The sequence below is a fragment of the Symphalangus syndactylus genome, chromosome 8, assembly GCF_028878055.3.
Source record: "Symphalangus syndactylus isolate Jambi chromosome 8, NHGRI_mSymSyn1-v2.1_pri, whole genome shotgun sequence".
Classification (NCBI taxonomy): domain Eukaryota; kingdom Metazoa; phylum Chordata; class Mammalia; order Primates; family Hylobatidae; genus Symphalangus; species Symphalangus syndactylus.
The window spans coordinates 142,257,385-142,282,219 of record NC_072430.2 but is presented as its reverse complement, the minus strand read 5'-3'; the positions used below and the strand labels follow the sequence as shown (position 1 = coordinate 142,282,219).

Genomic DNA, 24,835 nt, shown 5'->3' with positions numbered 1-24,835 from the left:
CTCTACTTAAGCCACCAGAAAACCACCTGGTGCTCGGGGGAAATTTCTCTTGAATTAGTATGCTCCCTCTTTTCCAATGAGAGAAAATCATTTAGTTGTGCTTTATCCATCCATCATAGGCAGGGCTATTTCATTCTTCATGCATGGTTTATGAGCTTTCTAATGGCCTATGAAAATGTTTACCAACTGGGAAAAATATGTTATATAGTGGGCTGCAAAATACTGAACAACTTATGCAATATAAAAATTGATAAATGTGTAATCAGTTGTCGACAAAAACGAATGCTATGTCAACTATTGGATTTAATATTCATAAATTATATTTTAAAGAAAACTGTAGGTTAGACTGGCTTACACCATAAGAATTCATGAATATCCATGATGGCTGGACAAATAGCATAGTAAGTCATAAACTGGATTTAGTCAAGTAAGTAGCTGATTAACTTCAAAAGCAAAATTATAAAAGCATTTCAAGTATTTCTTAGTAAACCTTTCTATTTCCTGGAGGGCTTGAAGGCATTTTTATAGGATTGGGGAGGAGCCTCTGAATACAGGCGATCCACCACCAGGGAGCACCGATTAGCACTGAACGCTCCGTTTCCAGGTCCCTGGGACACGCAAATTCGTCTCCCCACTTCCACGGATTCCATCTCATTTTCCCACCTTGTTGCTTTTCTCATTCATTCATTCACAAATGTTTATTGTGCACCTACTACATCTTTACCCTCATAGCTGAGTCTATCACTGAAAATTGGCCGGGCGCGGTGGCTCACGCTTGTAATCCCAGCACTTTGGGAGGCCGAGGCGGGCGGATCACGAGGTCAGGAGATCGAGACCACGGTGAAACCCCGTCGCTACTAAAAATACAAAAAATTAGCCGGGCGTGGTGGCGGGCGCCTGTAGTCCCAGCTACTCGGAGAGGCTGAGGCAGGAGAATGGCGTGAACCCGGGAGGCAGCGCTTGCAGTGAGTCGAGATCGCGCCACTGCACTCCAGCCTGGGTGAAAAAGCGAGACTCCGTCTCAAAAAAAAAAAAAAAAAGAAAATTGAAGAAACAGGTAGAGAGACAACAAAATAAAAACAGGGAATGAAATATGCATAACATTCCAAGTTTTAAAATTTGTTCCTCTTCCTCAACTATTCAGAGACGAAAATGATGTGTGGCCTGTCAAATTGCCCTTTTTCTGTTTTTATTAATTTAAGACGATTTCACGACCTGTTAGTATTGTTGGCATGCTGCAAAGAGAGCAGATTTAAACTCAGTGCAAGTTAGTCTCCCTGATGAGTGAGGACATGAAACCAACAACCAGAGGTTTCCCGATTCACATTATTCGTGACCTTCATTACAACGGAAGGTGGCGGTGAGCCCAGTGACTTGGTGCTTCCTCCTGAGGATGGCCAGTCACCCCCCACGGCTGGACCCTGCCCAGCGAGCATCCCCAGGCCATGCAGCAGGCATGGGGGTGGGAAAGGAGGTATCACCCAAAGCGCCTTACAGCACGGGAGCCGCAGGTGCTGCCCCGTCGGGCCCCACTGAAGCTGCCTTCATCCAACACAGACGCCTGCGACCAAAAGAGACTGTCAGGATGGACCCTCTTCCTTTCTCCAAGAGTGCCCAGAAAGTGCTGAAAACGTAAGCTGTGAAAAACTGACACGTGCCAGGAGCACGACCTGTAAAGCATGCGGGGGAGGCTGAGAACCACCTTTCCAGCTCTTCAAAGGGCTGCAGAGTGCGACAAGGAAATCAGGAGAGACAGGTTTTAGTCGCTGTCAAGCGGCGTGCAATTTAATCTCCAACAGACCATTGAAATCTATTACTTTGAAAAACATCCCAGGCCTAAGTAAAAACTTGTTAATCCAGGTTAAAATGAGCAGATAATTCTAACATCCTGAATTTTATCATGGCACTCTCATACTTGATGCTTAGAAAATTACTTTTATGTGAAGTGACTTTGGGATAAAATATCAAATTATGTTAATTATAGTTTTAATGATAAATATTTTATAACCCTTTAAAAGTTGCTAAGTAGAAGAAAGAGTAATTGGTTAACTGGAAAATGCTACTTAATTAATCAACGTGGGTAAACAGGAGCTTACACTGCCACAAATGGTGATGTCAAACTTTGCCCGGTATAAAGGAACTTTAATTTCCCTATTTTCCCTTGAGGACATACTAGTTTGCTCAGCCGTTTATTAATATATCAAACACATAAGTAAGCAATCCGATGGAAATTCAGAAAGTTATTAATGGCTGGGTGTGGTGGCTCATGCCTGTAATCCTAGCACTTTGGGAGGCTGAGGCAGGCAGATCACCTGAGGTCTGGAGTTTGAGACCAGCCTGGCCAACATGGTGAAACCCGTCTCTACTGAAAACACAAAAATTAACTGGGCATGGTGACACGTGCCTGTAATCCCAGCTACCCAGGAGGCTGAGGCAGGAGATTCACTTGAACCCGGGAGGCGGAGCTTGCACTGAGCCGAGACCATGCCGTTGCACTCCAGCCTGGGTGACAGAGGTAGACTCTGTCTCAAAAAAAAAAAGTTATTAACAAGACAATATAGCTACTTTGAGTATTTATTTTACATTTCTTGCATAGCATAAGTACTTATATTTAAAACTGGAAATTTCCAAAGTAATATAGTAACATGGATTAATATCTGTCCAGGTTACCAAAGCATTAAAAAGCCACCATTCTTTCCGCCAATAGGTAAAGTAAACATTGCTGTTGTTCCATTCCTGCCTAACAATCCCAGCAAACACAAGGCTTCCTGGAGACGGAGCAGTGTGGCAGCTACAGTCAGCAATCCGGGGAGAGAAAACCCAGATATGGCCAAAGGGGATAGACATTCCCCACAGGTACATGTAAGCTCCACGTGAAGGTGCAACTTCCCCCAGGGGGCTGGGAACAGGCACATCCATGGCTCTGGGCTTGGTGGGGGCGATGCATGCACAGTGGGAGGGGGTGTGGGGCAGCACGGTGGGCAGCACACGCACCCGGTAACTCCCCGAAGGCCGGGCAGCGCTGTACAGACAGGAAGGCTGGAGGATGAAAGCAAATGGCAGGTTTTAAAAGCCTTGAAAAAACAGCAACAAATGACAGCAAAAGGCCATCACAATAGTTTCAGAATTCACCATAGCCAACTGCTGTACAGTGGTTAGACAGAAACAAACCGATAGAGGCACTGTGTTTTCTGCAAATTTGATAGATGCAAATCCAAAATTTACAAGAAAGATAACTGAGGTGATTTTTAACTTTAAAACAGTAAACTTCCCAGCATCTTTAAAACACGATCATTTCTAGTCATTTCAGGCATTCCTGGAAGAAAGGGTCAGGGGATGAGACAGAATGGTGACAAGGTCAACACAACAACAGCAACAAAACCCACAGCTCATATCCAAGGTTAACGGCACACTTGGCAGTATTCAACACGCAGATGTCCACACGTGAAGACAGGGGCCGGAAGAGTCTTTATTTCTATGCGAGGGGCCCAGTGACAGTCTTCAAGACACAAAGGGAGTCGCTGCAAGGCTGCCTCAGCTGGTGTGGGAGGCACCCCCAGAGGGGCCGCGGTCTAGCCCTGTCAAAGGAGAATCCTGCCTAGCACACACGTCAGCGCAAGGCAGTGCTGGTGAGGGGACAGGCTGGGACACAAGGGCAGCTCCCAGTGTCCAGAGACTGTGCCACGGGACAGAATCTGGACTCATTTCCAGGGCACACTGAGCAAGTCAGGCAAGGTGCACGGCCAGGCGGTGATCACTCAGCAGCTCCAGTCGACATGCAAGGGAGAGGACAGTTCAACCTCCAAATAGGGCGTGTACTTTCACCCCTGACACCGACTTCCCTGGATTAGAATAAGACTCGATACCTATAGCTAACAGGCCAAGCACCTCAGGGCTGGACCTGAACCTGACCTTGTGAAAACAGGAAACAGCAGGGAGACCGAGCCAAAGAAATAACACTGTTCTGTCCACCTCTCAGAGACCAAGGAGGCAGATTATGCACAAAAACCTTCCAAATTGCTTCCTGGACACATTTACAAGAGAAAAAATATTTTTAAAAAAACAAATGAAACCCTAAATGGGAAACAATTGCTGGAAAAGGAGGAGAGACCCAAGAGACCAATTTTTTGGACTCGAGTTTTTAAAAACATGCATTTAATAAAACTCTCCTTTTCCTTAAGTCTCCTTTTCTATATTAGGTTCTAAATTATTTGACATGGCTTTTCTAAAAGATTGACAAAAGTCTTAGCAAACTAGTCAAGCCAATTAAAACAGTTGCTAAGCTTTGCTCTTGTGACTTTGTGTAGAGGAGGCTGAAGTATCCACTAAATGTAATCAGCAATTAAAGTGATGCACAGAAGGAAAGGGAAGGAGCGACAAAGTGATGTGAAAAGGGGACAGACCCAGTTTCCATTCGGGGAAGACAGGGGCGTGGGAGCCAGGCCACCACTGGGAAGCCCAAGGCTGGAGCTGGAGAGTCCCTGTAATCAGAGCAAACGGGCAGCAGAGAGGGGAGAGGGGCTCACACCCTCACGGCATCGCAAAGGTACATCGGTCCAGTGAGTTCAGAGACGATGACCTTATACAACCAAAACAGTAACGGGCATGCACTCACGGGGGAGGGAGAGAACGAGGGTCAGAAAGAAATAAAGGCGGCTGGGCCAGGCAACTGACAAAACTAGGAGATGGGGCTAAATTAGGACCTTTGAGTTCACGCACAGAAAAAAAAGATTTAATTTTAATTGATATTAAATATTGGAATAAATTTTAATTGATATTAGGAAGAGTCATCAATACCACATTCTACACTGATACCTTTCCATTATTATATTTAAATAAAATTAAACGCACCACGTACTGGGCAGGACTAGATGTCTACAGAGCCCAATTCCCAGGAAGGTTCTGAGGGCGGGTGAATACAAGAGCCCTCGGGCAGCAAATGATGGGCACACAGGGCTCAGGGCGAGTTCGGATGTGGCCCTGTTCGAATGAGTCAGCTCTCATTCTGATGTTTAACCCTTTAGCTGTGGGTTATTTCTCTTAAATGGATTGAAGTGAGTCAGATGCAGGCTGAACTTGGGTGAATTGTTCATATCCAAAGATGAGATATTTATTGCCATCTTTTATTTTAGAGCAAGTAACTCAGCTTATCAAAAATGAGTTGGAAATAAAGTTTAATTAATTAATTATTAATAAACATTAATAAAGCTTAATAACTAAGTGCTCTCTGCAACAGCAAAATCTCCTCTTGAATTAAGAAAATGCCCAAAGCCTTTTTCAAGGTGTTAGACCCACCAATGCTTTGGTGTTCACAGCTGATCATATACTGAGTCAAAACTCACCTACTGGGGGACAGAAGGGCCATCAGCTTACGGTGGGGGGATTTATTACAGACTGGGGGACAACGGGAAGGGTTGAGAAAGGTGGCAAGCAGCGGGCGCCAGCACCTTCTGCAGCCTCCCTGGACAGGAAGGGGGTGGACAAGGGCTGACAGAGGTGAGGAAGAAGTACCCTGGCAAGAAAAAGATCCCCCCCAACCCCCTGGGAGGGAAATGGGAACAGGGGCTGGAAGTTGGGGACAGGGCGGGGAAGGGTCAGAGCTATTTCTTCTAGAAGCATTTTAATGAGGTCAATGATACATGGGAGCGGGTAAAGGAAATCGCAGAGGAATTGCATAGATTTCATTTTCTGATTTCAGCGTGGGAGCTGCTACTGGAGTCACCAGGGTCACAGAATGGCTCCAACAGCACCCTATGCTCAGATATGTGGCACCTCTCCTGGGTTCTCACCATTCTGCGAGGCCTCTGCTCTGCTCAAATGGCTACTTACCTTGAAGAGCTTCCCCTCCAGGCTCCACCTGGTTAGTTCCTATTCTTTTCATTTGTTCTATTTGTTCGTTTGTTTGTCTGAGATGGAATCTCGCTCTGTCGCCCAGGCTGGAGTGCAGTGGTGCAATCTTGGCTCACTGCAATCTCTGCTTCCTGGGTTCAAGTGATTCTCCTGCCTCAGCCTCCCGAGTAGCTGGGACTACAGGCACGTGCCACCATACCCAGCTAATTTTTTATATTTTTAGTAGAGATGGGGTTTCACCGTTAGCCAGGATGGTCTCCATCTCCTGACCTCATGGTCTGCCCACCTTGGCCTCCCGAAGTGCTGGGATTACAGGTGTGAGCCACCACGCCCGGCCCTTCCTACTTATTAAGGTTCAATTCACATCCTTTGTTGTGACATTTCCTGGCAAAACCAGTGTCTCCCTCTCATTCTATTTACTCATCTGTTCACTACGGTACTGGTCTCCAGTGCCGGTGGCTTCTGTTCTAGATGTCAGTGCCTGGAGAGCCCCTACCTCCCCTGTTTAGCTTTGTGATCCCAGGGCCTGCTTGATTTTCCTACCTAAACTAGTCCCAATTTTGCTGAGTAAATCTGAACCTAAACAAACACCAACAAGCCTTAGCAATTTTAGGGCTCTTAAACAATTTAGAAATTATGTTTATCAAGACCGACGCATGTTTGTAGAGAATGGGAAGGAACTCTGTTGTGTAAACATGTGGATTTGGATGAGACTCTGGATTTTCCTTCCAAGTCTAGTCCATGCCCAAGAAACCCACAAAGTTTGCATGTACTCTTCAAAGTAGTTCTATTTTCAGAAACTCTCAAGAATTCAAGAGCATTCTTCTAATTATTTTTTTCCTTTTGATTAATTCTAATTAGAAAATATACACAAAAACACGTCCTTTCATTGCAGCCAGCTGAATGCCACAATTCACATTCGAGCTGGTGTGGTCAAACGCAGCACACTGCAGTACATCTGAATGAAGCAGCTCATGTTAACTGCTGCTTTTCACGTCAATAACACAGCTACCCAAACAAAAATCCGTCAAACAGACACCGAAAGAGAAAAGCAGAGCTGAATCCACACACACACAAGATTGCATGCTACAAAACCTGCGGTTTCTGAAGAGAATGTGAAAGATTTAAATGGAAACCAACCAACTTCTCCTCCCTGGATGATGACAAAGTAGAGAATCTGCTGTCACCGCTGTAGCTGGAATTCTGAGCACCAAAGAAGAAAACACCTTTAAGTGACAAGCACTTCCTTCTGACTCCAAAAGCACCCCCATCCCATTCAAAAGGCGAACAGGCAACAGCACAATCGAGCCAACGCTAGGAGCCCAGGAACGCTAGTTTATCTAAAGACGCGAGGCACAAACAGCACAGCAGAGATTCTTAACAACTGGAGATTCCAAGCTGTATTTTCAGTTTCAGCGTTTATATCTTGGTGACGCCAGGGGTGTATCCAGTACTGCTTTTCACAATCTCATATCTCTAGCACGATTCGTAATTACTGAGTTTCACACTGTGTTGTCAGTAAACTCCTTGTCTGAACTATCCTTGTTACTTATCTCCTTAGGTAACTAAAATTCCATTTACTGCAAAATTTTCAATCTTTCTTCAGCCCAGCCCATCTGCGGGCTATAGCTCAGCCCTGGGGTGCCAGAAAGGTGGGTGGAGTGTGACAGCCTGCTGCCACCCGTCCACTGGAGAGCCCTTATCCACAGAGTGAAAATGCCCTGGAGGCCATCTTTAAGTGTCTTGAGTATACATTTTTAAAATGTCACATCCAGCTGGGTGCAGTGGCTCATGCCTGTAATCCCAGCACTTTGGGAGGCTGAGGTGGGCAGATCACCTGAGGTCAGGAGTTCGAGACCAGCTTGGCCAGCAGGGTGAAACCCCATCTCTACTAAAAAATACAAAAACATTAGCCAGGCGTGGTAGTGGATGCCTGTCATCCAAGCTACTCGGGAGGCTGAGGCAGGAGAATCGCTCGAACCCAGGAGGCAGAGGTTGCAGTGAGCTGAGATAGCACCACTGCACTCCAGCCTGGGTGAGAGAGTGAGACTCTGTCTCAAAAAATAAATAATTAAAGTGCATGCAATGCTAAATAGGTAAATAGGAATGAGCAAGTAAAAACAACTTGATCAGCTGGTTTCAGAAAGCTAAAGACTGGTTTGGTCAGGGAGAGGGAAGGAGGTAAGGGTGGGGTCACTCATTTGAAGCCCAAAAGTATAATTTAAATATATACATGATATTTGAATATAACATAATTAAGATAAATGAAAAGAAATACTATTTTACACAATTAGGAATATTACTAAAAGAAAAAAATGAAGCATAAGAACAGGAAATTTTTAGACCATTTCACATAGAATGGACCTGTGGGGTATCGTGAAGCTTAATGGAAATGTATTCAGTGTAACCTTTTAAAATCCCAATGACCTCCGGTCCTTGATTAATCCAAAGCCCTCCCCACCCCTGCCCGGCCTCCCTAATGCCCCTGCCACTGGCACCACTCCCTCTCTCTCCCCCTAGAGCATCACCCTTTCCTTCCACCAGCTCCTTCCTACCTCCCACCCCTTAACTGGGAGCCTTCCAAGCATCTGCATTGTTTTCTTCTCCTTTTCCTCTCCAGAAAAACACAGGTTCTTGTACACATGCCTTTAAGGTAAACATTAAAATTACAAATGACAGATGTGGAGACTGTGAAAATGTCGGATTTAGTATCTTTGAAAGCTGAATACACTTAATACACACATTATATACACACACCCAGGGGAATACAATAATGAAAGAGTTAATCTTTAATTTCAGATCTTTTAAAACTTGAGATTCTTATCAATATCTACCCCTTATGCTAACATTCTCAGAATGTTTGCTCGTTGAAAAACATCTTTCATTCCATCATGTGTTAGGAAAAAAAAGACAGACCCATTTTAACATTTAAAAACAGCAAAAAAGCTAAATTTAAATTTAGCAATTAGTTTTTAGTTCTAGAAGCTTTGAAACAACCTATTTGAATTTTGAGCCATGCAAATTTACTATACTAACCCTGCCAGATCTTCTATTCAGGGACTGTGATCCATACAATTCTCCATCATAACCATTTGTCTGTTTCAATGAAGAAAAGAGAAAAACTGACATCAGTACACAAATGAATTCACAGGTACAAATCAGCAGGGACGAACCAGCCAGGTATAAGGTGACCTTTCTTGGTGGAGCAGATGAAAGACCAGCCCAGGACAGTACAAGACCTGGCAGCTCCCAAACTGCATCCCTGCCTCTGTCCGCTCCCCAGCAGCTCAGGAGAGAACAGCAGTCAAGCTAACAAAGTCAGTAGGATTCGTGTCACATGCCACTCTTAGTTATAAAGTGGCACCAAGTCCCTCCGCGGGGTGGAACATTTGGGCTTGGTGTGGCCATTTCCTTGTCGGGCTCTCTGTTTCTGGTTTTATGGTGGCACTGTGGACATTCTGCTTGCGAGAAGCCACATGCCAGGCCGATGGGTAGTGATTCAGCCTCAGTCAATGAGTTTTCAGTTCCTGGTTCAGGGAGGGTCTTCGAAAATTATGGCACATTGTGATGCTATGGGCCATAATTCAGAAGATTCAGAGATCATTTCTTTTTTTTTTGAGACGGAGTCTCGCTCTGTCGCCCAGGCTGGAGTGCAGTAGCACGATCTTGGCTCACTGCAACCTCTGCCTCCCTGGTTCAAGTGATTCTCCCGCCTCAGCCTCCTGAGTAGCTGGGATTACAGGCGTGCGTCACCATGCCCAGCTAATTTTTGCATTTTTAGTAGAGATGGGGTTTCATCATGTTGGTCAGGCTGGTCTCGAACTCCTGACCTCGTGATCCACCCGCCTTGGCCTCCCAAACTGCTGGCATTACAGGCGTGAGCCACCGCACCCGGCCTCAGAAATCATTTCTAGTTAATCTACAGTTAAATGCAAAAGTTCATCGTGGGGTATATCCTCTATACTAGTTTTTCATTCATCCAGCCCTCCTACTTTATTTTTCAAAATGAAATCTGAACACATATTTAAGAATTTCATAATGTGTCCTCCAGAATAAAGGAGAATGATTCTATTAAGTGCATGCCTATCATCCCTCTCTTCTCAGTTCCCAGCCCAGGTTCCCTTAAGTCAAAGCATGGGCTTTCTAAACGTCCCTTAATGCATCTATAAGGAAATTTCTGCTGATTCAAAATAGAGCTGTCAAGCATCAGAGACAAAACCAGCTCTCGGGACAGAAAAAGGAGGAGCAGTCTACACAACTGGTAAAAATGGAAGGAGACGCCATCAGGTCCTGGGCGTGAGTCCAAATTCCAGACAGAAGCTCCGTCATGTGACCTTAAGTAATTATTTAATCCACTTGAACATCCGCTTTCTCAGCCGTGAAAATGTGCATAATAATAAATACATTACAAAGCCATCGTGAGGATTAAATGAGATGAAAATGAGTATCTCAAGCACCTAGAACAGTGCCCTCATGAAGCACCTGCTGACTGGGCGGATACGTGAATCCACGTGGAAGGGGCCTGGCATATGGGAGGTGCTGAACATGGTTCCTTATTCGGGGGGTGGGTGCTGTATAGCACATATTTTGCAGCCATGACATTAAAGTAGAAAAAAAAATTGAATTGCCAGACAGATTATAAATCCAGATTCATAAGACTTTGACTATCAAACTATATATTTATCTCTGCTATAACTCAAAACAAATCAAGAAATCAATTTGAAGTTTTGAAACAAAAGTATAGAAATCCTTCCACATTAAATTTGAGAACTCTATGAGTAACATTAAAACATTTCTGAAATAAATTTAATAGTAAAAATCTTTGGAGATTAGCAAGAGTTTTACTCAGACTAATTTCCTTTCATGTCTTCAGCAACAAGATTATTTGACATGAAAATGCATGTCAAGGACTTGCCAATTTTAGATCTCAATCCCTTGTTATCTCTTCAGAAACTAGATTCCAGAAGAAATTAATATAATAATGACTAATGTTAATCAATTTTAGATGACTTTGACTTCACTAATAAATGAGGAAGAGAAATGTATGACATAAGCAAGGCCTCTGGCTCTCCACTGCTGCTTATGAAACACCCACCACTGCATGAAACACATAGCACCGCGGCGGAACCCTGTCCTTTGCACTGCAGTTCTCCAGCTCAGGCGGCAGTGACGGAGCAGAAGGTGGGCAAGCTGGAAGCAAGACGGTATCCTCTCATTTGTCACCTTTCCACTTACAGCCTTCTACGAAAACCTGGGAAAAACTTACTTTGCAGGAAAGCCTGCAAAGCAATTTCCATGACCAGGTCTGTGGTAATGGAATTCTATCACAAGAAACCTATTCCTGGGCTATGTTCCTAGAATGTATTCCCACATCTACAGGATCTTCTTGACTATATCTCTATATGGAGAAGTACTTTGACCTTCTTAAAGAATACTGCTAACTTTCTCCTCTTGGATGGTGTTTTTTTGTGCTGTATTTAGATGGGTGGGGCTATTTTTACGTGGCATAAGAGGGCAAGGGGCATTGACAGTTAACAATATTAGAACAGAAAGTCCATAGGCAGCATATTAACTTCATCTTAAGTTGGGTCTCTGATGTTCAACAAGCTTCGCTCTATTGTACTGTGTGGCTTTAAGTGGTACACAAGCTTGTTCACTTTGCTGGTTTCATGCTCCCAGGCTGGGTCTCACACCTGCTTCCTGGCCACCTGGCATGCTTCCCACAAGCATGGGCCCCTGCCTAGGGAATCAGGATGCCTACAGAAAGGGTTCTGGAACATGCATTCTAACAAGCTCTCCAGAAACACTGCCATAAGAGAGAACAAAATAAAGAGGACATACGTTAGTATGTTCTAATACAGGATAAATAAGATACAAGGGTAAACGCCCTATGAAAACGGTAACTTGTGACTAGTCCGAATGCTAATGACTACCACGCAGTGTTATCAAAGCGTCTGTGACCTTCCCATGGGACCACGCGAAAGTCCACTGCCGACTTTTTGGATTAATAATGTTAGATGTCTTTTCTACAAGAGTCAAAAGACACAGCACATGTAAAGGGCATTAGAGATGGAAAAGGAAACAAGGAAAGTGACATTAAAACTCTTGAGTGCGATGCCTGATGCATTCTACTGAATTTTAAAAAAGAATTAAGACCGAAAAAAAAATCCAAAATGTGTTCCTGCCCATTGCTAACATATACATTTATCCCATTGGGGGCTAGCTCTTAAAACAAAATTTACTTTGAATTTAACATAAAAAGAGTAATAATCTAGAAATATGTTGCTAATACACTGAATTCCTTAAAGAACAGGAGAGTTGCTGGAGTTACAGTGTCACAGAAATGCTCTCACCTGCCAGAGCGACTGGAAGTGCTCTGTAGGTAAGTAACAGATACTCTGTGAAGAGCACTTTCTGAATCTAATGACCTGTCTTTGTGCTTTCCCCTGTCCTGACCCCTGAGCTACTCCAGCCTCTGCTCTTGTATCTGTTAAGAGGAGAACAGCCGCCCCACAAGAGGCTCAGGGCACCAAATATGCTATGCAGATGTATGTTACAATTGATTCATTATAATTGCAAACACAAAAATACATTTTTAAAACAAGAATTTACTAAATAATTTTGAAATGCACTGGAGCAAATGAAGCACAAAATGCTTTTAGGTAAAGTTCTTCAGGTGAAATAGCATATAATATGCTACAATAACTTCAGTATCAAATCACTTTAATGCTGAGCTGTGCTTTCTGAGAACTTTTTCTTCCTTGAAGTATAACACTGACAGACTTTTAGAACGCATAAGGCACAGAAACTGTCAGAGACATATAAGAAGTAATTCTGAGTTTACGTCTAAAGCCTCAGTTTTTGTTACTGGAAGTAGGAGTTTTCTCAAAGAATACTTTCTGGCAAAAAAAAAAAGGCAGATTGTACATTTAATTTGAATGGATATAGATTGGAAAATAATCGATTTTTCATTAGGTAAAATGACTTTACATTTAATCTTTTAAAGGAAATTTAGAGGCTTTGGGAATTCTTGATCTGATTTGAGTTCCTTGAAGGCAGACACTATCTTTTTCATCTTGGTATGCACAGCTGCTAACACAAGGTGTGGCAAACAGCTGGTGCTCAAAGGCCATCTGGTGAGGGAGTGTTCATGCAGGGATGCCTGGGCTCCAGCAGGATGAGGGCTGCACCCTGGAGGCCCCAGGAGGAAGACTGCTCACTCCATAGGGTAAGCCTGCCCTCCTGGCCTCATAGCCCCCCAGGCAAAAACTGGAGACAAAGATGTACTTGGCTTTTTAGAAAAGCACCCATGAGATTCGTGGAAATACCATAGGTTATTATGTGTCACACCACACAGTTAAGGTCACAAAGCAAAGTATATCCGACCATCTCACCCAGGCGTAGGGACCCCCATACTCCAAGTCAGGCTGCGACTGTCAGAAGAAAGATGGCAGAAAAAAAAAAACAACAGAAAAGAGAGTTGCCAAAAATAAATTTAAAAGCTAAGTAAAACATAAATACAAGCAATCTTTAAAATCTTAACAAAAATGCATTTTTCCATAATTTCTAGGATCTAATATGTATTTACAAAAAGAATTATGTCAGAATGGTAGCTACCACAGAATCCAGTAGCATTAGATAAACTTCCATGGCAAAGGCTGCTATAATTCACGAAGTCTGAAACAGTTTGATAAATCTTATTTCCTCTTCTACACAATCCATTTTAGTTACATAAGGGAAAAGGTTAATAGATGCATTGTCATCAATTTTTCAAAAAGGAAAATTAAAAATCTACATTTTCCAGAAAATCTAAAATCTAGAAATTCTAGAAAATCCAAAATCTAGATTTTCTGAGGAGGCATCCATACAAATGCCAGAATAGTATAAATCACCTCCCCGCCTTTTTTAGGGTTTATCATCTTTTCTAGTTAAATGAAGAAGGCCTGTGTTTTCAGAGTCAATAAACAAAAGATACGATCTTAGAATCAACAATGTGAAAAGTTCATAATATAAAAATACATAAAAACAGTATAAACCGGCCCTGCATAGAAAAAGAGCAAGATGCGAGTCCTCACTCTGGGGAATGCCCTGCTCGGTGGTACAAAGGGGCAAGCATAGAGCCCAGGGCCCAGCACACGGAGGGCACACAGCCCACCAGGCCCCTGAGCAGCAGGCACTGGCCTTGTTCCTAAGAACTGTGACCCCACGTAGGCCTCTTCACCACTCTGGGCTTGTTTGGTGCCTATAAACATTAGGAGGTTTGACTCTCATCTCCAGGATCCAAGTTCTTAAGTTCTGAGGAACATATTTCTTTAGATCAAGTACCTGACGGGAAAGTGTCCTGTGGCTGAAAATGAAAACCCCATCCACTTCCTCCCCATCTTATGTACTGTCCTAATGGTGAACCTCCTATAGGAAATTTCAGCTCTTAAAACAAATATAGTTGATATCTTGGCAAAAAGTGGTGTCCAGCAGAAAGATGCAACTTATTTCTGTTTAAAAATCATTGAAAATGAAATGAATGCTGTTACACAACACCATAATACTAGTTCATATTGCAATGGTTTTCAACTCTTCAGGGTCAGGAGACCCTCCGAGAATCTTAAGAAAGTGAACATTCTTTGCCCAGGAAAATGTAAGTGCACACATCTTGCCTACAATTTCAGGAGTGTGTGCCTCTGAAAATGATGCATTTTGAGAGAGAGAGTTTGGGATTCTGTGTCTCTCTCCTCCTATTCTCTCTTGAACCCATATTAGCCAGGTTTTGCCCTCAACATTTCCGTTAAAAGTTCTCCTGTCAAAGTGACTGACATCCTCTATGCTGCTGAGTCTGAGTTTTCTCCTCTCTTGGTCACTCCCCCTCATCCTTGAAACAGCATTTTCTTCACTGTTTTCAAGGACTCAAGCTTCTCCTGGGCCTGCTCAACAGCTGTGATGTCTGGGCCTTGTCTACAGACTTCGTTAATTGAGCTTTGCATTTATTATATTTTGGATCTACAAATCTTCCCTCTTCTGGGGTGTGTGGTGTCAGAGGGTCCTGAGGTAAAAGTTACAACAGCATCCCTGAGGCTACGTCTCAGGAGAAGGTTTCAAACAGCAAGGACGCCCTCACGGGGGCCTCACATGTGAACCACAGCTTTTTGGCAAAATCACTACGGATCTGCTTTTGGCACTGCAAGGACAGTGACAAGGACAGAGTCGCTTCACAGCACAGCAACCGTGTTTCACCCCCGCATTTTATCATTAAGAAGGGCCAAATTACACGCACACTCAGTGCATGTATAAGAAGTCAAGGAGTAACAGGATTTAACTGCCACAGTGAAGAGAAACAAGCCTTCAGCTCCATGTGGTCCCTAAGGATTAATAAAGCGGAGTGGCTGCTTTGAGATTTATTACTAGCGGTGAGATGTAATTTCAATCCTGAGGCAAAAGAAACTGACATGCTCAGATTAACTCACTGACTTAAAGCACTGAGCAAAACATAGTTTTTCTATTTTACTTCCCCCAAAACTCACACTTTTTTCAAGTATAATTATTAAGGTTTCTGGAATGTTTAAGGAAAAGTCCATATTTGTGTTGATTAACCATTAAGCCTATCAGTGGTGAAGAGACCTAATTATAACTGATACAAGGAAAAGCAGCTGAAGGCACATCTTACGTATCCAGTCCTGGTCCAGGTTTTCAGCAGGCAGTCTATAGCGGCTATGCCAAAACATTGTTCAATAATAATTAACTTACAGCTACTTTAATAGAGGTTCCGATTTTACCAGGAGCATGGGTGTCAGTGGATACAGACTTACTGAAGGGCAGATGCGCCTTTGCATTCCTGTGGAACACCAGTGTGCTGAGACGACTGTGCTAATCAAGGCTTGGGAGCTTTGTGATGTGGATAAGTATTGAAAAAAAGACGACTTCATCTCGGGAGAAAGAAACAACCAACGTGCCTATGCATATTAATAATCTCTCTACAGCAACAAAGAAACATCCCCCATTGATTTGATTTTAAGTAAGCATCTCATCAGTTAAATACTGACTATCAGACCACAGGGATAATGGAGAAGAAATCAGAATGCGGGGATGAGAAAGTAAAGGGCTTGGACCAGAAACTGTGCCATGCAAACTCCATCATTCTGGTTACTGACCCTCAGGCTTCCACGACTACCCACTGACATGCGCTCGTCTTCATCAGAAGCCTATTAAAAGAAAGGATGAGAACAACCGTGAAGTAATCATACAACATACATGAAGAACCAGTGCCCAAGTCTCAGGGGGATGCTGGGAACCGACCCTAATCCACAGCGGTTGGGGGGCCAGCTGCCCCTGGACATCTCAGCGGACACCAGTCTAAGTCCTCCACAGCATGGGCTTTATGGATCTCTGCCTGCTTATGGGCAATATGGATTTAAAGTAATTTCAGGGCCAGGTGTGGTGTCATGCCTGTAATCCCAGCACTTTGGGAGGCCGAGGCGGGCAGATCACTTGAGGTCAGGAGTTTGAGACCAGCCTGGCCAACAAGGCGAAACCCTGTCTCTACAAAAAATACAAAAATTAGCCAGGTGTCATGGCACGTGCCTGTAATCCCAGGTACTCAGTAGGCTGAGGCATGAGAATCACTTGAACCCACGAGGCAGAGGTTGCAGTGAGCCAAGATTGCACCACTACACTCCAGCCTGGGCAACAGAGTAAGACACCGTCTCAAAAAAAAAAGTAATTTCAGGGCCAGGCACGGTGGCTCATGCCTGTAATCCCAGCACTTTGGGAGGCCGAGGTGGGCAGATCACTTGAGCCCAGGAGTTCGAGACCAGATTGGGCAACATGGGGAAATTCCATCTCTACCAAAAATACAAAAATTAGTCAGGTGTGGTGGCAGGCGCCTGTAGTCCCAGCTACTTGGGAGGCTGAGACACGAGAATTGTTGAACCTGGGAGGTGGAGGTTGCAGTGAGCCAAAACTGCACCACTGCACTCTAGCCTGGGTGACAAAGTGAGACGCTGTCTCAAAAAAAAAAAAAAAAAAGTAATTTCATCCAAGTAGTATTCTTTCTCTCACGGGTAATATAAATACACAGCATTGGTGTATATTACTATGCAAATTATTTATTGGTATTCAATGGCACAAAAAGCACTACAGCTGTCATGAATATATTAATACTGAAAAATTTCTCAAACACACTCTCCTTAGCAAATTTAGGTCAAAATGCTAAAAGTTGAGTTCATAGTCTTTATTTAGGTAATAATATCAGTATTCTATTATTAATAGTATTAGTTAATTTCTTTAAGAGATGATATCATCATTAAGAGATTATATATATTATGTATACTTCAGCCACTACAAGTATAAATTAGAATTCAATCAAATTGCCCAAGTAATGAACACAGTACTAACCGATGTGTTTCTTCTGGATCTACGAGAGTAGCGCTCACTGTCTTCCTAACAACGAAGGAAACAGTATGAAAAGGTTAGAGAGAGATGGACACAGGAAAAGTGCTTTAAAAAAGCTTAGGTAGTCCCATTGCAACATAATACAGCAGTTCTGATCTAAATGTCAAATAAATATTTTCTTTGCCTTCATTTAAAGGCTTCAATTAAACCAGTGGGTACAAATGTTTTTTTCTGGGGTGGGAGGTTCTTAAGCACAAAAATAATTTGCACACTTCATTTTTGTTGTAAAAACAGTGTTTGGGGCAGAAGCTGCGTCTTAATTTTCTTCTAACCTCTATCATCTGGCCCATTTAAATCAATCTACTTTTCCCCTTACTTTCAGAACCTTACTCTCTTCGAGAATCAGAAGATAAATCATTTCCACACAATATCCGAAAAGGATGTCACTCTTTCTACTATGTATTGTGGATTCCAAGACACACATGGTTTTTCACACTTGGACATCTCTGAAGCTGGGTATGTATCTTATAATCCAAGTTGCTCAGTTATAATTAGCATTTTTTCTTTCTCAATGGTATATAAAACAATGACACAACTTCAAAGAATGTCTAAAGATTTTCTAAATATTTCTTTTCTTTTTTTCTCTTTCTTATATCACCATGCCTGTGGACAGAAATGTCTTAAGATTTAACAAAAATACATTTATGTCATGTAAGCCTAAAATGATGGTTTGCCTAGGCTGAATGTAATCATATTTTCAATGGAGTAAGTGTGTGCTCTGTATATTTGAAGAGCGAACCTCTTTTATACTCAGTAGGTAAGATGTTAGGAAATAATTTTGGATTTTCCTCAGATAATTTTATGTATAAGGAACATTTAATAGGACATTTCCATCCTGGCCAGGTGCTCAAATGCTAGAAGCATGTGGTGAAGTCCACGGGGCCAGGCAATAAAGCAAAAGGGACAGGAAGAGGTAGAAGGACTCAGGTAGAGGAACTAACGAGAAGGGCCAGGCAACGCTCTCTCGGGACCAGTGGAAAGCACACAGATTGTGCCCCTTCCGGAGCCTCCCTATGTGGGTGCCGCTGCTTCCTGAGAAAGCCAGAAGGACAGGAGTATCATCAGGGGCGGGCTAGCTCTCCATCCACAGGAAGGCAGAGGGGCTGTTCTAGGAAGCAGGTTGAGAAGGTAAAGGAATTTTCTTACCAAAGACCAGTGGTTTCGGCAGGCACAGCAGACAAGATGAAGAGAGAACCCAACAGCAAATGCAGATAAAGTCTAAATGAGGGTGATGGGGCAGCTGGTCGTAATCATGAGTAAAGGAAATGGAGCATAATGTACCTCTCAGGTTCCAACCAGAGCCTGGTGAGCTGCGATGCCAATGGGAATGTTCTCTGGAAAGTTCTCAAGCCAGGGGCGCATGCCCAGCCCGAGTCCTGGTGGAGAGCCCTGTGCTCGAGGAGACCAGGGCGGCTGTGGTAGTGGAGACCTCCCCAAACTGCTGGCCAGGAGACATCAGCAGTCAGTGGCTACCGAACAGGCAAGACCAGGACTGTTTCTAAGCAGGCTGCATTTGGGGAGGTAAACAATCAGAGACCAGATGCAGAAATCCCCGGAAGAAAATCTCTCAGTATTAAATTATGGTGCAATAGGAATCTATCTACATAGTTAAACTGCATAAGAATTACATTATAAACCATTTAAGTCTCAACACTGTATTCAAGTGGGGAGGGAAGAGTAAAAACAAAATTATATTCAAGGCCTACCATCCACTGCTCGATGTCACCCCATTTTGTATCCAGCCCATAATATTTCTATAGACAGAAGGGAAAGAAAATGAGGCAAGAAGTGAAATTTCTTAAAAAGGCAGTTGTCTAAGGCACTGTCTGACATGCATTTCCAAACCGCCATCCAGCAGTGTGGTGAAGGTAACACGCCAAGGCAAAGCAGTCAGCACCACGCCTGGCTTCTCCGCAGGGACCGCCACCCGTGCAGTCATGCAGGCTGTGAGCTGTGAAGAGAGATCCTCCCAGCCCACCCCACCCCAGCAAAGCAAGAGAGCCCAGGACGAAGCTTCCCCAGGTGAAGGGCCTCCGCGGACAGCAGGACAGTAAAAAGCCGGCCCAGCAGCCTTCACGCCCCCTCCGACAGGCTGCTCATGCCTTCAAAGCAAACGCGATGAAGGAATAAAACGCCATCTAAGAGAAGCAAAAGCTCAGAGCCATTCCGGTGTGGGGACCTCAGGGAAACTGAGAGGAGAAGGGGAGAAACTGCGTGCTGACATTTGTTCTAGCTGCCTGATGTCTATGCTGAGTCTAGGCCTGTGAGAATTCATAGACTTTGACGTGTTTGTAGCATGGATGGAGAGCTGACTGCCACCTACAGAAGAGGTCTTTGTACAGAAGAAAAATATGCAGACCTATAAGTTATGTATGTCTGGAGGTGACGTTAGCTCAGGGGTGTCCAATCTTTTGGCTTCCTTGGACCACACTGGAAGAAGTGTCTTGGGCCACACATAAACTACACTAACGATAGCTGATGAGCTAAAAAAAAAAATTGCAAAAAACATTTCATAATGTTTTAAAAAAGTTTACGATTTGTGTTCAGCTGCATTCACAGCCATTCTGGGCCGCATGTGGCCCGCAGGTTGGACAAGCTTGCTTTATCTTATACTTCCATGTTTTTATCTTGTTCAGTGGTCCAAGTTAAAATGAGAAAAGCAGACGCAGAACGGCTACTGCTGCCACTCAATCGGGGAATCCCAAAGGTAGGTGGGAACCCAGGTCATGGGCCCAAATGATGGGGCTTTGCTTCCCTTCTTTTTATTTAATTTCCAGTAAGAAAATCAAGAAACAACTAAGCAGACTTCCGTATTATTATAACACAGATGTGAGTTTTCTCTTTATACATTAAAATCTTATAATCAAGAGAAAAAATCAGGTGCTAGAAATACAAGACCATTTTTGAAATTGTTTTACAATAACCAAAACATGCTGTTGCTATGTTTGGTTTTGTTTCATTTCGAAGGGTGGCCAGATTTAAAAATATGCAGTTTTCAGACGGTCTTCTCTCTTTCTCTCAGAGGTGACGGTAAGTAGGAAATTGGAAGAGCAGAAATTAGGAGGGAGAATTTAACAATGCTTTTAAAAAATTCAATAATACAAAAAGGACATGAGTACAAAAAGGACAAAAAAGACAAAAAGGACATGAGCCATATCTTTTTCTGTAGGTTATTCCCTTGGACTATAAATTCAGAAAGGAAATAAAAACAAACATATCCCAAAGTCATGTTTTAACTTCAATGTCAGGGAAATGCATCAGCTTAAAGCTATTTTGCATTCAATTAATATTAGCACCTGTCAAGTTCCAGATTTTTCACAAGTAAAATATGATGCTATCACTCCTCCCTTATTTTTTGGCTTAACTAGAAAGAGGGAAGCAAAATATGTTTTTAGAAGGATGGGGGCTATATAAATTCACAATAAAATTATTTAAATTCCAAAAGAAATCTGTATTGTCAGTTTTTCTGTTTTCACAGATTTCTTTTTGCTCATTATATTTGCACACTCTAACTTGCTCTTTTCATGACAAAGGACCAGTACTGAAAATCTTTCACCTCGTTCATGGGTGGTCTTACAAGTGGCTACTGTAACTGCATTTCCATGTCATTCCTGGGGGAGAGAAGGCCCCTAGTAACAGTAAGTGCAATTAACTAGTAGTTCCTGGGTTAGCCAGCAGCATTAGCACAGCAAAGTCCAGGAAGGGCAAACACTTCAAATGTCAATCACTACCATGAGCCGGAAGCCATGCGGAGGGAAGCAGGAGCCGCGCTACTTTCAGAAATAGCTTTGATTCCAGAGAAACTGTTCCGCAGAGCAGCTGGCTGGGCCGGAGTAGCAATCGCCGCCTCCTCTCCTCCCCAGACATCTCAGCAATGAGGAAAGCCTTCCCCTCCCTGGGCACACCTTTACTACAAAACCGTGCCCCTGCTCCTCCACTGCGGATTTCTGGGGCTCCTTCTAGCTTCACATTCTACACAAATTCACATTCTGACAAAGTTCTCACAGTGTATCCCTGGCACGTTAGTAAAAAGAAAATAATGTGACCTAGCACAAGAAAGGCATGAATGCAAGTGGAAGGGACCAGATAGAGCCCCTCTTCCAGGTTTTGGATGAGAGCGTCCTGCTGTCAGTTACAGGGAGGGCTCCCCGCCTGGCCTTGCACCTGTCCAGTTCTTCCCGAGGCTCTCTGAGGACGACCAGGAACTCCAGCTGCAATATCCATTTCTACACTTGGGCCCTGGAAACACTAGTCAAGCACAAGAGATTCTGGCATCTACTTAACAAATTTCTTTGCACTCTTCGGGACAGCAGCTATGCAGAGTGCAGGGCACCGGCGGGGAAGGCGATTCGTCATCATGGCCGGCACAGGAATCCAACACAACAGGCTCTTAAATTGACTGCCTGTGCGTTCCAAGGGCCTGTGTGCTCTAACCTCCGAAATTAAGTGATCTTATTCTGATTTTCTCATCCGCTCTAAGAGAAAAATACAGTTGTTGTTCACCTAGAAACTAAATTTATAAAAGGAAACTATCATAGATGTTTTAAGTATCAAACTAAATTCATTTATGGGAAAGACTCCCGTGTATACAAATTCTATAAATTCTCAAGGAACTCGCTCACTTCTGACTTCATTTTTGCTAGATCTTGAATCACTGACTTGCTTGTCTTTATTTTCTGTGTCCGGCCTGCCCAGTGTATTTACTTCTAAACCTCAGCTGCTTCTACAAACTACTAGGAAACAGGCACGTTATTTTATGATCTCTGAGCATTAGGGATGAATGGCAGGTTCATTTTATATCATCACTGTCTTTTTACTCAGATTTTTAAGTCAATATCTAATAATCTCTCAATGTGTGGTTATTCGTATGGAATTTTTTAAGTTTTATAATAAAATCTTTTTCTTTCCATACATAATTTCAGAAGGCTATCCAAATTCTGAAACATAATTTTATTTTGCCTTAGAATTACTTTTCTTCTCAAAGAAACAATTTTTACATTTCTTGAGGAAAATGTAAATGATAAAAGCATTCAGTACACAGAAATGTGTCTGACTGTTGCTTTGAGTGGGGCAGGATGAGGATCTAGGCATTCTTGTTCAAACAAATTCATACACAAAGTAGTAAAATAAACAGTAAGAACTTCTATGTATCTTCAGTGCAAGGTGTTATTTCTGAAAGGTGACCAGGCCCTTGGCAAGGAAAAAACCGTACATGCAAGTTAGAAAATAAAGAAGGAAGAGCCTACCTTTTGGACCTGATAGATCTATAGGGAAGGACAAAAGAAAAAAGAAATGTAAAATCCAATTAAAGAAGCAGTAACATCAGAATGAAAGGTTCTGTAAGTAACTAGACATATGAATCAAAGCCACAACGAATACCAGTAAAATGTGAATAAGAAAACAGGTGAGGTCCCACTGACAAGAGTTTGTAATTTTATCACTTACTTTACATTCCATTTTAGATACATCGGAGAAATAGGGGCGTAGCCACACGAATCTTACCAAAAATACTACTATTATTCTAATACAGAAGTCTGTATAACCTATTACCATCAATGAGAAAAAGCACTTCCTTCATCTTTAATTCAGAATTTCTTTTTGCAGTAATAAAAGTTTAACCAGAAAGTGCAGAAACTTAATTGGAAAGTTAACTGGCCAAATTCACAAATAAAGAAGAAAGAGGCCTTGATGTTCTGATTCACACAGACACATACAGAATAACAGGAAAATTCTAGCTAAATGGAGTGACCATAGAATATAACAGAAATATTCCTAAAAGAGGTTATTATCATACATTGATATATTCGTTTGCTTCAGAGGTTTCTTTTAATTTTGCAGTAATCACTAGACAAAACTGAGATAGCTACTCATTTTCATTCATTCATTCATTAAGACATTTATCATATCAGGCATTATTGAAGGCACTGCCAAAACTGCGAGACCAAGAAGTTGGCATTTCTAGTCTTATATGGGGGAACACATGTGACTATATCCAACAATATGACTGTAAGAAACAAAGCATCTCTAATCAAAATGTTTATCAAGTCAGTAGCAAGAAAAGAGACACCCCGATCACCATTTTTTTCTATCACTGTAGGTTCTCTCTAAGAAGTTCAAGGTTCACTTGAATTTCCCAAGAATATGTACATTATTCTCCCCTAACAAATCCGTTAAAAAAGAGCTCATATCCTTTTAAACAGACCCCAGAACGCAGCTAGAGTAAGCTGTAGTGGGTTCTCGCCGTCTGTGTGCTGAAAAGAACCATTCAAGAAAGAGAGCTCAGGGCGGGCTGGAGCTGGCCTGGAGTCTGATAACGCTGTGGGGACAGGGCTGCCCCCGACACTGGTGTCTCCTCGCCACCTCCCCTCTCCGTACAGGCTCCATGCTTCCCTTGCGGGATACCAACCCCGGTCAGCTTCCTGCCCTCGGTGTTCTCAGAGCGGCCCCCTCAAGGAAACCCCGAGCCTGCTCAGAAACGCCTGCATGCAGGTGGGATGGCTTGTGACCCAGATGAAAACAGGGATCAGGTTTCTCAATTTTTACACCAAAGTATCAACACTACCCTTTAAACACTGGTCTTCCAAAACGTATTCATTTCCCCTTAATCAACAACTTAAAATGCCAGTGCCCCAAGCTACCAGATTGTATAACCTCCAATTGTGTTAGCTGGTTCTAATAATAGCCAGGCCCAGAGATGTGATATGCAAAGAAGAGTGTGAGGGAGGTGTTGTCAGCGCACCTTCCTAAATCCTCCAGGCACGGCCCGAAGACGTGCAAGCTCAGACCCCACTAGCTTGACTCACTCTTCCCTCTGGATGCATACACAGATGCTCACGTGTGTGAGCGCACATGCACACACGTGCACACGCACACAAACATGCACATGCACACACACGAATGCGTGCACACGCACACACGAGTACATTCCTCCTGGCCTCTGCCCCACCCTTTGGGTCACATAAAAGCACAGCTAGGTGAACAGCTGATTCTGTATTTATAGAAAATTCTAAGAAAATTGTATATTTTATGTTTCATATTCCTGCGCCTCAAATTCCACACCAAGGAGAACTTTATTTTTCAAGACATGCTTCCACCTGGAAAGTGACTAGGAAGGATTATGTGGATCATTCTGTTTCCCCCTTTGCTGTGGGTGCCAGCATCCTCAACGTGAACTTCAACCCCATGGTCCACGGATTCACTCCATCCTCCACTCTTACTTGTTTTTATTGTTGGCTACAGAACTGATTTCGAGACAGAGGGGTGTGCTAGGAAGACCACAGGCTTTGTATCTGGTCAAATCCGATTTGAATCTTGGCTTGGCTATTTTCTTGGATTCAGGGAAAACTGTGTATCTCCCTAAGGCCTGTTTTCCTCAACTGTAAAGTTCACGAAGATGCCCGTCACCGACGGTAGGTGACAGCCCCAAGTCCAGCTCTGCCACACGGCAGGAGCTCTGGGATGTCCCCCCACCCCAGGCTTCTCTGACTAGTCACAAAATACACATCTATCTTATTTAAGATCTTTCAATCCTTCTTTTGAAGAA

The 24,835-nt window shown here is 43.1% G+C and overlaps 1 protein-coding gene across 30 annotated transcripts in view; it reads right to left on the bottom strand.

The window, feature by feature from the left end:
* LRRFIP1 (LRR binding FLII interacting protein 1) overlaps positions 1-24,835 on the bottom strand; it is a 158,573-nt gene that overhangs the window by 44,878 nt on the left and 88,860 nt on the right. For 7 of the 30 annotated variants that reach the window (XM_063645799.1, XM_055291094.2, XM_063645787.1 and 4 more), the window contains exons 3-4: positions 17,236-17,280; positions 15,993-16,043 (exon numbers count right to left, since the gene is read on the bottom strand). The exons of 13 other annotated variants lie outside the window; for them this stretch is intronic. In XM_063645799.1, coding sequence (XP_063501869.1) covers positions 15,993-16,043; positions 17,236-17,280 — 96 coding nt within the window. Of the gene's footprint in view, positions 1-1,495; positions 1,562-2,994; positions 3,040-6,990; positions 7,054-8,886; positions 8,947-13,244; positions 13,284-15,992; positions 16,044-17,235; positions 17,281-18,998; positions 19,047-22,538; positions 22,557-24,835 lie in introns of all 30 variants that reach the window. 10 more of the 30 variants (XM_055291086.2, XM_055291089.2, XM_063645795.1 and 7 more) reach the window with 7 other exon arrangements.